The 12,874-nt window shown below is 44.4% G+C and overlaps 1 protein-coding gene across 2 annotated transcripts; it reads right to left on the bottom strand.

Moving 5' to 3' along the window:
* Window positions 1-5,594: 5,594 nt before the first annotated feature.
* On the bottom strand, window positions 5,595-10,587 carry LOC309349671 (uncharacterized protein). Of its 2 annotated transcripts, XR_014160049.1 has the most exons (3): window positions 10,181-10,587; window positions 6,543-7,016; window positions 5,595-5,764 (listed from the first exon to the last, which is right to left on the bottom strand). XR_014160049.1 is itself a non-coding variant. In XM_081876017.1 (2 exons), the coding sequence occupies exons 1-2, from the start codon at window positions 10,460-10,462 to the stop codon at window positions 6,663-6,665; spliced, it is 636 nt and encodes a 211-aa protein (XP_081732143.1). In that variant the 5' UTR covers window positions 10,463-10,587; the 3' UTR covers window positions 6,535-6,662. The 2 variants fall into 2 exon arrangements, 1 of the variants encoding a protein (XP_081732143.1); XM_081876017.1 differs by lacking the exon at window positions 5,595-5,764 and having other exon boundaries at window positions 6,535-7,016.
* Window positions 10,588-12,874: the final 2,287 nt, after the last annotated feature.

The following is a 12,874-nucleotide window of genomic DNA, read 5'->3' as shown; positions in this document are numbered from 1 at the left end:
CAAGGGACTTCAATAGATGTGTACTGTACGTCCAAATAAATAAAACAAGCCCAGTTCCTTTCAGAGGAGAGCATTGTTATTCTGAATCAGTCCTGGCAGATGCCTGGCAATGAACTGAATTAACTGCTGGAGGCGGGGGGAGCAGGGTTCTTTCACCCTGACTGTTTCCTTTTTTTATGCCACAGAATGCTGAAGGATATATTTGCTGATTCACTTAAGACAAGTCCCCTGTTACCTGAGGTAAAGTCAGGGCAAATTTTTGTGACAGGGAAAGGTAGCCAGAATTGCCACACTGAATTTCCCTTGAAAGTGAGTATGGAGGGTCCTCAGGTAAAATATCAGTAGTGTTTAATAATAATAATAATAATAATAATAATAATAATAATAATAATTTATTACTTATACCCCGCCCATCTGGCTGAGTTTCCCCAGCCACTCTGGGCGGCTCCCAATCAAGTGTTAAAAACAGTACAGCGTTACATATTAAAAACTTCCCTGAACAGGGATGCCATGGGATGCCTGGAGAGTTCTGTTAAAGATTTGGATAATTTCTCAAGGGGTTTCCACCACCACATACTTATGTTGGATGTATAGTTTCACAGCACAGGAAGGAAGGTTGGAAGATGGATGGCAACTAACAGAATGAGTTTGAATCCTGACAAGACAGAAGTACTGTTTTGGGGGGACAGGGGGCAGACGGGTGTGGGGGACTCCCTGGTCCTGAATGGGGTAACTGTGCCCCTGAAGAACCAGGTGCGCAGCCTGGGAGTCATTTTGGACTCACAGCTGTCCATGGAGGCGCAGGTTAATTCTGTGTCCAGGGCAGCTGTCTACTAGCTCCACCTGGTACACAGCCTGAGACCCTACCTGCCTGCAGACTGTCTTGCCAGAGTGGTGCATGCTCTGGTTATCTCTTGCTTGGACTACTGCAATGCACTCTACGTGAGGCTACCTTTGAAGGTGACCCGGAAACTGCAATTAATCCAGAATGCGGCAGCTAGACTGGTGACTGGGAGTGGCCACCAGGACCACATAACACCAGTCCTGAGAGATCTGCATTGGCTCCCAGTACGTTTCTGAGCACAATTCAAAGTGTTGGTGCTGACCTTTAAAGCCCTAAACGGCCTCGGTCCTGTATACCTGAAGGAGCGTCTCCACTCCCATCATTCAGCCCAGACACTGAGATCCAGCGCCTAGGGCCTTCTGGCGGTTCCCTCATTGCGAGAAGTGAGGTTACAGGGAACCAGACAGAGGGCCTTCTTGGTAGTGGCGCCTGCCCTGTGGAACGCCCTCCCTTCAGATGTGAAGGAAATAAGCAGCTATCTTCTCTTTAAAAGACATCTGAAGGCAGCCCTGTTTAGCGAAGTTTTTAATATTTAATGCTGTATTGTTTTTAACACTCAATTGGAAGCCGCCCAGAGTGGCTGGGGAAACTCAGCCAGATGGGTGGGGTATTAATATATTATTATTATTATTATTATTATTATTATTATTATTAGGAAGAAACAGATTCTGTTTAAAGCCTTAACAATGCCGTGCTTGACTAAACGAAAAAGGACCACACCAAAAAGTGAAAAGTGTAACGACTATAATCAGAATAATTCTCCCACTTATTAATAAATGTGTCCCCTTCTGGTAATGCTGCAAAAGGATGTGACAATTAAAATGTGGTTAACCCGGCTTCATTCGCTCCCAGTGACATCGTGATGCAGCCCAATCTGATTGGCTCTGTGCTGATGTGATGTCATCATCATGTTCCCTTTGAGATTCCTGGTTGGCTGGGATCACTCAGTGAGGGAGAGAGAAGAAAATGGTTGCCAAGCAGCATCAGAGAGAGGAAGCCGTGGCTAGAAACAGGCACAAATATGTCAGGTTATGCGGTTTTAGTGCATTGCACCGAGTTGGACTAGATGACCCTTTGGGTCCCTTCCAAGTCTACAGTAATATGATTCAGTGCTTCTGATACCTCCACCTTATGCGTGGGTGAGGCCATTGTGACATTGTTTTCCATTCCTCCCTATAGTCATCACCTATGACCCTGAAAACAAGAGTCTCACGCTCTACTGACTGAGCAGGCACCACTGTTTCCATTCCACTGCAGTTCATCTTCCATCTAAGACTACTATTCATCTCACTGCCCACTGTGGTAAACTTATGAAATAATTACATAATTTATCCAAGCTACATTGTCATTGTGTCATTCCATCCCCTTATTTTCAGTGCCAAGGAAACACAGTGCAAAGAGGCTGGGATGACATGTAATCAATCAGGCATCGTTTCTGGGTGGAAAGCAGCAAGAACAGTGGATGCTGATCCTAATAGCAGGATTGATTTCCATTCTGGACATGGGACAAAGAAGGAAGCACCAGCAATTCCTGCTTCCATTACAGACTGAACATCAGAAATAGCAACAATGATTAAAAAGTAGTTTGGATAATTACTCTTGAAGCCATGACTCTGAAGCAGGCCCTCTGTTTCCTCATCGGTCACTGCCTGGCTTTTGAGCAGAATGTTCTTAGGGAAGTTGTAAAAGCATTCTTTTTAGATAACATTAATTTAGCCAGAGTATCCCAATGTGTTTCTCCAAGAGGGGTGAATGCCTAGAAATGGGGGACATTGAATCATTTCCAAGAAAGCATAAAGCTTTCCCTGAATGGCAAAGTAACAGATTAAGCTTTGAATGCCTTCATTTGAGTCACTTTCCAAAGGCTAGCCTTTAATTGTAATTTTGTATGAAGGACTCCTTTAAAATAATCTTTAATTTCCGAAGGACCAAGATATAAGCTGGAAATGTAAAACATGACCTAAATTGATCTATTTGCGTGTCGAGGTCCCCAGGCCACCCCCCAATAACTCACAACACACACATAAATTTTGTTGAATGTTTTTGGCATAATTTTGGCCACAACTTTATTGAAATACATAAACGTGAGTGGTTGTTTAGGCATTGGTTAAGACTATCTGTCCCCCCGCCTGGGGACAGAACTGACTTCTGGGCACCACCGAAAGCCAGTAAGGGAAAACAATATCAGGAAGAAATGAAGCTGAGACACAGACCCTCAACTCTCACCCGCCTGCTCCCCGAAGGCTTGCCGGCCCTAGCCCGATTCCAGGGATTCGGACGAAAAGATGGCAAGCCCCTGGATTCCTTTAACAGAATTCCCTTTCCGCAGCAACCATGGAGGGGCAGGCCCAGCCTATCCTAACCCCTCCTCCAACCAATTTATAACCAATGCCTAACCGCAACCTTACAAGTTGTGACGATTTGCTACGCAGTAGGCAAAAACCAAATGGCCCAGCCAATAAGCCAGATGGACAAAATTCCTACCAGGCCCCTGCTCAAAGGCAGATGACTCCATGACAGGCATAGCAAGCTCAATGCAAATAACCCCTTAATTTAGGGCAGCTGGGCGGGTGATCCATTGCATGCAGCAAAGAGAAAGCTCCAGGCTGCGTGCAGAGTATTTAAAACATTTTACCCCTCCCACCCAAATTGCCACGTAACTTTTAGCCCAGCAACCCAGCCATCCAATTGTTGCCCTAGGCCCTCTTTAGCAACCCTGCCTGGCAACAGAGGGGTGGCTCAGCAGACCCCACTGCAACACATGCTCTCCATGAGGGAGAACACGCTTTCTCATACCCACTTCTCTAGCTAATGTGTCCTGACTGGTAGAGTCCCCCTCTCATAGCCTTCATCTGAAGCTGGTAAACCACTGTGTGTTTCTCAGGTTTCCAGAATATGTGTTGCCAGAATGTGATCTATCACTGAGCCACATCCCTTCTCCAAGGAGCAAATGGGCAGCTCCCAGTCACTGCAGAAAGTGGTAGACAACAGAAGTCAGGCATAATTTCCCAGGAGCTTTCAGGGGGCAGGCATGGCCTTCCCAGAGCTGTAATACTTGGCTGCTCCTTGTGTTGGTTAAGAGACATATGTCTGCATTCACCTTAGGGACTGGCTTGGGAAATCTGGGGGCAATGTGGAGGCACAGAGATTAAGGTGACCCTGTATCTTTCTGCATGGTGTGAATGTGAATAAAATCCTAGTCAGTCCTGGAGCTCATTATCATAGCTGTCAACTTACAGATTAGAAAATAAGGGACCAGCAGCCTCGAAAATAAGGGATCAGCAGCCAAATTAGAGATTTTAGTCAACCAGCTGAAATAAGAAGTTAAAAGGGACCAGATAATTTTGGAAAGATTTTTAGCTGGTTTTTAGCCCTTCATTTCCAGAGGTTGCTGCTCAAGACAAGAGCTGATGAAACACTGCAATTAAATAACTACAAGCAGCAACCACTTTTCATGCAAAACGAAGTCCAAGCTATGAAGATGTTGCTGCAGTTCTGTATCTTTTCTCTCGTGCTCCATCTGCAGCTCTCAGTTCCATCAGGCGGGGCGGGAGGAAGAGAGGGGTGAAAAAATAGTGCCCAAAGTAAACCCGCAGATCAGACCATCTATGCTAGTCTACCACTACAAATCTATGGGAAAAGCGCTTGCGGTCCTTCCTCCGCTTTCCCCCTCTATGGCTACCCCTTGGGACACCTGCCCGCACCTCCACCTCCACCTCCTCCTCCTCTTCCTCCTCTCTCTGAACTGCTTTCTCTATGGTTGCCCTCTCTCTCCGCTCAAGGCTCCTCAGCAATTCATAGGCCGTGTCAGGCTGCCCATCTCATCCGGGTCCTTTGGTGGCGCAGCAGCAGTACGGCCTAGCAGGAGCGGCGGCAGTGGCAGCGGGCAGAGGGGAGGCCCCAGGCAGAGACACTCAGTTCGGCGGCTGCGAGGAGGATGGCGGCGGAAGGGCCCGAGGCTCCCACCAGTCCCGGCGGGGAGGGTCTCCTGGGGGCCAAGGCTGGTGAGAGGAGGCCGGAGGGGGGCAGGCCAGGCAGCCAAGCAACACAGTTGGAGCCTCCCTCCTCCCTGGCTGGCAGGGAGGGAGGGAGAGGAGCTGCTTCCTTTGAAACCTGGGAAATTTAAGGGACATCATCAATAAGGGACAGCAGAGGGACATGGTGCTGGGATAAGGGAGTTTCCCACCAAATAAGGGACGGTTGACAGCTATGCTCATTATACTCTCTCTTGTTTTTCCTACACTGCCAAAGAATTTTGGAAATCCAAAGAAAAGATGTGTGTGTGTGTGTGTGTGTGTGTGACAACACTTTTTTTAGTGCACTAAAAAAAGTAACCAAATAATTATGGCACAGGAGAACACTCTAGAGGGTTGCAGAATAAAACAAAATGTCTCAAGCTGAAAGATTATCCTGATTTCTCCTAGGTCCCTGCTTACATCAAGAATGTATGTGAAGTATGATTTCCTGGTGGGGATGCAAAGTTTGTTGGGGTGAAAATGCACAGGGTAAGCTTTGTGTTGCAGCCCTCCCAATGTGTTTCTGTTGTATTAAAGGCAGATACTGTATTTTTAGAAACACTTATTCACAGGAAATTAGGCGTCCAATGGAGTGGGTTAGCAGGGGGGAGAATGACAGATGGCAATGGACTAACTCCAGCTTTTCATTACTGCCGTGCAACCCTCAAGACTTCCGCACTGCACCTCAACTAATGAGGAGACAGTGTGTCTATTGGCTCTTAATCACGAGTCACTTAGGGAAGAGATTGGGTTTTATTTCTGCCTCCCAGAGTTATACTTGCAGATTAAGAACGTAGAATGGATTTTCATGATGGTTTTGTGCGTATCCAGCCTGAGGGTCCTCTTCTCCCATTGGGCTTTTTAGGCCAATTCAGATTAATTTGCTGCTCTGCGTTACTTAAGACTAGAGTTGCAAAAAAGGGAGATATTAATCAATTACAGTAATCATATGAGTCTGAGGCTTCAGTCCTGTACACACACTTAGGTAGGAGCAAGTCCAATTAACTCACTGGAATTTACTACAGGAACTATTGCAGACCCTCCAAGTGTCCTTATTATCCAGGGACAGTCCTGAATTTAGGGAAGCTGCCCTGGTTTCTGGTTTGATCCCAGAATGTCCCGATTTTCCTTAGGATGTCCCTATTTTAATCAGAGAAAGGGTGGAGGGTACAGTAGGACGTCCCTATTTTCATCAAAGAAGTGTTGTAGGGTATGGAATTATGCAACCCCTGAGTCAAAGAGATAAGTAATTATACAACCTTTAAAAGACATCTGAAGGCAGACCTGTTTAGAGAAGTTTTTTAATGTTTAATGGTGAGGGTATGGAATAGGATGTCCCTATTTTCATTGGAGAAATGTTGGAGGGTATGGAGTTACCCGACCCCCAATCTGTCTGAAGACAATCCTGTATAGGGAAGTTTTTTTAGTGTTTAATGTTTTATTATGTTTTAACATATGTTGGAAGCTGCCCAGAGTGGCTGGGGCTGGGGCAGTCAGATGGGCGGGGTAAAATTATAATTATAATTAAATAGGACATCCCTATTTTCATTGGAGAAATGTTGGAGGGGATGTTATTGGTATACAGAATTGCAGCCCAAGACCGGCAAGGTTCAGACATTATATACATTAAGTAGTTATGAAGAAGACATCCTGAACAATGGAAAACAGTGCAGATTTCTCACCAGTCAAATGCTTTATCTTTGCCTTTAAAATACGTTAGATGCCAGGGTGATATCCCGTAAAAGGTTGCACATTGTGGGCAGATTGTGCCCGTCTCTGGGGTGACAGTGGTAGACACAAGTTCACTCCTCACTGCTCTGGAAGATTTCTTCCTCTTCAGTCTTGACATCCACAGAAGCATCGGTTTCTTGAACAGGGGAAGCTTGATATGAATTACGAAAAGCCCGCAAGAAGGCCTTGATGACATCGCTGAGTTCTAGGCTCTGAATGACGGGTTTCTTTTGAGACTCATAATTCTCTAAGGTGCAGTTTTCACTCAGCTGCTTGCAGATGAACACCAATATATGCTCCTCTGTGCCTTTGACTTCTGCTTTGTCCCCCTTGAGGTGGAGATCTGTGTTCCAAGTGCTGTTGCTAGGTTGAACATTCAGCGAGACGATAGCCCAGGTTTGGTTCCTCACAGCGACCTGCATTATCTTTTTCAGTGAAAATGAAGAATGTAAGTTAACCAGCGACCTGTCTGATGGGTCAGGAACAGTTGCCTGTCTGCTTGTCTGGGAAATCAAAATATAAATTGTTTTATAGGACAAGTGTGATCAGGGTTGCACAACCCAACCCAAAACTTCCTATGCCTGACAAACCTACCTTGCCTTAGCAGTTCTGGGCAAGCAGTGAAAATATGGTTGGTGGTTTCTCTTTGACTTGGTGTTTCACAAGTTCATAAATAATAAAAAATATTCATACAGCGGCTTTCAAGGGTTCAAAGCACTCCTCATATGCTCCCACAAATCCTTACAAAATTGTCTAAGACACACCAGTACTATTTATACCCATATTATAGTTGGAAGTGGGGTGGTGGTCAAGGAGAAGAGGAGGTTAAGGGGTGATATGATAGCCATGTTCAAATATATAAAAGGATGTCACATAGAGGAGGAAGAAAGGTTGTTTTCTGCTGCTCCAGAGAAGCGGACACGGAGCAATGGCTCCAAACTACAAGAAACAAGATTCCACCTAAACATTAGGAAGAACTTCCTGACAGTAAGAGCTGTTCGACAGTGGAATTTGCTGCCAAGGAGTGTGGTGGAGTCTCCTTCTTTGGAGGTCTTTAAGCAGAGGCTTGACAACCATATGTCAGGAGTGCTCTGATGGTGTTTCCTGCTTGGCAGGGGGTTGGACTCGATGGCCCTTGTGGTCTCTTCCAACTCGATGATTCTATGATTCTATAGTCACTTGCCTCAGAGTCTTTCCTACTGAATTTTGAATAAGGTGAGACTTGAATGGGTAAATGCCCAGCTCATTCTCCCCATATGAACTGACCTGGACCCTTTGATCATCGCCTGAGGCCTTCTTTGTGTGCCTCCTCCATGAGAGGTCCAGAGGGTGGCAACACGGTAACGGGCCTTTTCTGCAAGGGCTCCCCAATTTGTGGAAAGCTGTCTCCAGGGACGCTCGCCAGGCACCTTTGTTACATATCTTTACGTGTCAGGTGACAATGTTTCTCAAACAGGCTTCTGGCTGTTTAAACAAAATATGGCCTTTTAAATGTGTTTGTGGGAGTGGGGCTATTGGGTTTTTTTGTGTGTGTTGTGTATTTTGTGTTGGATTTTTAGGTTGCAAACCACCCGTGATCTTCAGATGAGGGGTGGTATACAAATTTAATAAATAAATTAATAATAACAATAACAATAACAATAACAATAATAATAATAATAATAATGCTTCCTCACTCTATATTACACAAGCTGTGGCACCTCAGACAGTCTTGTGCCGCAAGGCACACAAGAAGAAAGGTAGCTATGTTGGCCCTTCAGAAAAAATCCAAAATCAACAGTAGAGCAATACTTTTATTAGGATCATCCAAAAGCCCACAGGACACTGAGCAATAGTTAAGCACGGACTGCTGAAGAGTTCTGGAGAACCTGAGAGTATGCTCACTACTATGTTGGACGCTGTCCTACCGTGGAGTTTGGAACTTTCCTGTAATGCATCTCTTTAATGAACACACTCCTCTGTTTTCTGAATGGTGTGCTCCACATTTATTTTTGAAGTATTTGGTTGCAGGAAATTACAGTGGTACCTCAGGTTACATACGCTTCAGGTTACATACGCTTCAGGTTACAGACTTCGCTAACCCAGAAATAGTACCTCGGGTTAAGAACTTTGCTTCAGGATAAGAACAGAAATCACACGGTGGCGGCGCAACAGCAGCAGGAGGCCCCATTAACTAAAGTGGTGCTTCAGGTTAAGAACAGTTTCAGGTTAAGAACGGACCTCCGGAACGAATTAAATACGTAACCAGAGGTACCACTGCAATGTCCTGTAATGCCAAGAGTTCGGCACTGCATGATCTCTGCTTTCCATTTTTGTGCAAGCAAAGTTCTTGCTCTCTAGCTAAGTCGCTGTATATTGAAAGAAAGACAAGCATGGAATTGTTCACTGTGTGAGAGAGAGCTCATCATGTGCAGAAGCAGCCTCCAAGTGAAGATTTTAATGACAGCTGTGGAGTTACTTCTGCTCTCTCCCCACTAGTAGGTGAGTGGTGTTTACAGCGCTGACCATCTGTTCAAAGGGTGAAGAGAAGTTGCTCACACACAGCAGTGGGAATACAGCTTTCTGCTGCTTGTGATGGTCTCTAGAGTGGGTCTAATGGCTGAAACACATGAATTTGGATTTATGACAATCTACTGTTATCTATTTCCCCCCTGATTAATTCTGCAAAGAAAAGAAGCCAAAATGGTGTTCTGTATTTTTCTTACTTTACTTAATGCACTGCCATGGGATCGAACTAGATGCAAAGAATAACAGACATGTGCTTCTTTTCATGTGTATACTCTGTGTACATATAAAGGGATGGACATGTGTGTGTCTAGCAGAAGTACACAGGAGAAGAACACCAAACCTCTCCTCCCTTTCCTATCCTTTCTGGTTCATTGCTCCAAGCATTTATCTCTATTCTTGGATAACTTTTGGCACTGGAATTAAGAGGAGAGAAAGGTTCTTGGAGTAATGGAATGAGGAGAGGAATAGTGCAAGAGGGGTGAGGTGGCCATATTCCTCTCCATAGCTCAGTGGTAGAGCATGTACTTTCCATGCTCTGATCATCCCAGGTTACATTCCTGGCATCTCAAAGGTAGCTTAGCCTCCACCTACTTGGTGTCCTCCAGATGTTTTCAACTACAGCTCACACCAGCCCCACCTACCATGGTCAGTGGTCAGGGATGATGGGAATTATAGCCCAAAATATCTGGAAGAGACTGGGTTGGGAAAAGCTGGTGTAGATAATACGGAACTAGAAGGATCAGTGAACTCACTCAGTATAAGACAGATTTTGTGTTCCTCTCCCACTCTCTTTCAGCATTAAATTAAGATGACAAATCTCTGTTTTAGGTGTGAATGAGTGGAATGCCTAAACAGTGGCCCCGTTACATTTAATTTGGCCATCATATGGATGAACAAATGTAGGGAAGAAATGTCTATCTAAAGTATACATTTGAGTTAATCTAGATGCTAGGGACAAATATCACATTGGGAGCTTCCCAGAGCATCTGACAGCCCCTGCTACACTAGATAAGTTTTCAGTATGATCCAGAAAGTCAGTTGGCACATTCTTGCAAGAGGAAAGAAAAGGAAAACCACCCACCATGCCATAATTGGGAGCGATTTCTTTGACTAGTTTGGCTAAAAGCTCCGCTTCGTCAAATTCAATGGTTAGGACGGTTGGTTCAGATGTGACGATGGGCCTTGCAAATTCCGCATCAGGAGCCATTTGTTGAAATGTTGTGACCATCTTAGTTTTGCCCATTGTGATGGTTAATTTCGTGCTGAAGAGCAGGACACAAGCCATGATGGTGATGCAGAAAACGAGGATAAGCCCAGCCAACAATGCAAATATCATAGAAAGGAGAGCATTCAGGATGTTCATGTTTGGAGAGTTTTCTGGCACGGCCTGGCATGACCTTCAGATTGTTCGCATGTCTGTCATTTTGGTAGATTCTCCTTCTGTGCTGGGCCAGGGTCATCTGTAATCAAATGACACCAAGCCTAGCTAGAACTTAGTTATCTGGGCAACGGGGCTACATCACAGTGGGTGAGGTAAGCAATTGCAACAGCACACAAAGGACACTCGACCTACCAGTTTTCTCAAGAAAGGCATTTTTCAGATAGAATAGCATGCTATTTCAGTTCTAGCTGCCCTCTGTAGGAAGCAAGGAAGGTGTGAGCAGATCATTATGGGGAAATGGCTCACTTTAGTTCTTTTGCAAACTTTTGCAGTCGGGATGACAGTAAGTTTACATTCCAGAAAGAGCTTTTCCTTTGTTCAGTGAAAAAACACTATAGAACTGGAGCTATCCTTGGTATAATTCTGTAGGGTGTGAGCTATCATTAAGGTGTCATTATGCCTTTTACTTTGGATGGGCATAAGACGCACAACCCTGTAGTAAAGAACATAAGATTATATGTGTTCTAGGACACCGTATTTACCTCTTAATTACATATCAGGAACATTTACTGATTAGAATAACTAATAAGGATAAACATCTCATTGAAAGGTAATGTCTGCTATGTATGCAACATATGGGAATGAAAACAATGTCGTAAGGTGGATGAACAGTTAGGGGAAAGATAGATTTCACAGGAGACATGGGGTTCCTGCCAAAACATGTGACACAACCATCACACTCTCTCCACCACCGATTTACTTCATAGGTTGAAAGGATGTTACAATGAAGGCAGTAATACTACCAATAAACCAGATTCAGGACTTGATGTAAAACTGGAAAAAAATCATTTCAAAATTACATTTACAGTAATTACTGAAAGCTTTGCTCATTTTGTGTGCAATTTGTTAAGATCTGATTCATTTCCTGTTTCTTTCATTAGCGTCCCATTTGTCCTGGTATCCACATCCATTTTCATGGGTTGTGTCCCCCTCCCAATTCCTTACTATATTCTGCTTCCTCCTGGGGCAGTGGCAGCAGTAGAACAACTGTTGAAGCCCCTCCTACAGGTAGTGTTATGTACTGAGTTGAATAGGGTCCAAAAGGCAGTAGTCTGATTGGTCCTAGAACAATAGGATTCAGAATGCAGCAGTCTGATTGGTCCTAGAACAATAGGGTTCAGAATGCAGCAGTCTGATTGGTCCTAGAACAATAGGATTCAGAATGCAGTAGTCTGATTGGTCCTAGAACAATAGGATTCAGAATGCAGCAGTCTGATTGGTCCTAGAACAATAGGGTTCAGAATGCAGCAGTCTGATTGGTCCTAGAACAATAGGATTCAGAATGCAGCAGTCTGATTGGTCCTAGAACAATAGGATTCAGAATGCAGCAGTCTGATTAGTCCTAGAACAATAGGATTCAGAATGCAGCAGTCTGATTGGTCCTAGAACAATAGGGTCCAGAATGCAGCAGTTTGATTGGTCCACAGGAGCCACCCAATCCAGCTCCAGGTGGAAGTGAATCCGCAACCTGATTGGCCTACAGGTGAATCCCGGAATTAGCCAATCACATGGGGCCCATTGTGTAAATAATGTATATAAAGCAGACATTCTGGGGGAATTTCCATTCCTCCTCACCACTATGAACTGAATAAAGAGCATGAAATCCACTCTCGACTCCAAGTATATTTCAGGTAGCCATTGTCTTTCCCCCCAGAGTGTCTCCTAATTCTAGGGTATTGGAGAAACATGGCTGCTATAAAACAGCAGCCTCCCCTGACAACTGTCATTTCCCCCTGAAATGGACTGGAAGGGACTCCCTGCTAATACCAATTCCCCCCGCCCCATTTCTTTCAGGACAAATGGGTTCTGTTCCGTTAAATGTTCCATTTTTGTGTCTGAAAAGAATGCACAGCCCTCGTTTTTAGAGGTAGCCACATATTTCTGCCCCTAGCATGTCAGAGAGAAGAGACAATGAACATAAAACATCAGATCTTATGGATGGATGCCTCTGCAGCATCACATAACTATTTTCTTTTTTTAAAAGTTTTTTTATTAACAAATTCAGCATAACAAATCAACAATACAAATCGTCTTCATTGGTTTTTCCCCCTCCCATTTTCCCCCCTCCCACCTCCCCAGCAAACCCTCGCTCCCCCCCCCCCAAGATTTCCCTCAGCTCCTCTCTCTGATTTCTCATTTCATTCTCTGCATATTATAAAATTGTATACATCCTTATATTATCTACCCAACATATTAACCCAATAAATTTGTGTATGTTTATTCAATACCTGCCAAGGAGTCCAGTTCATTTTGTTGTCTTTTTAAATATACTGTAAAAGGTTCCCATTCTTTTTTAAAGTCACAGTTGTCTTTATCCCGCAATTCACATGTCAG

Source organism: Podarcis erhardii (genome assembly GCF_964252035.2).
Source record: "Podarcis erhardii genome assembly, chromosome: 9".
Lineage (NCBI taxonomy): Eukaryota > Metazoa > Chordata > Lepidosauria > Squamata > Lacertidae > Podarcis > Podarcis erhardii.
The sequence above is the reverse complement of the archived record's forward strand: the minus strand, read 5'-3'. Positions and strand labels throughout refer to the sequence as shown.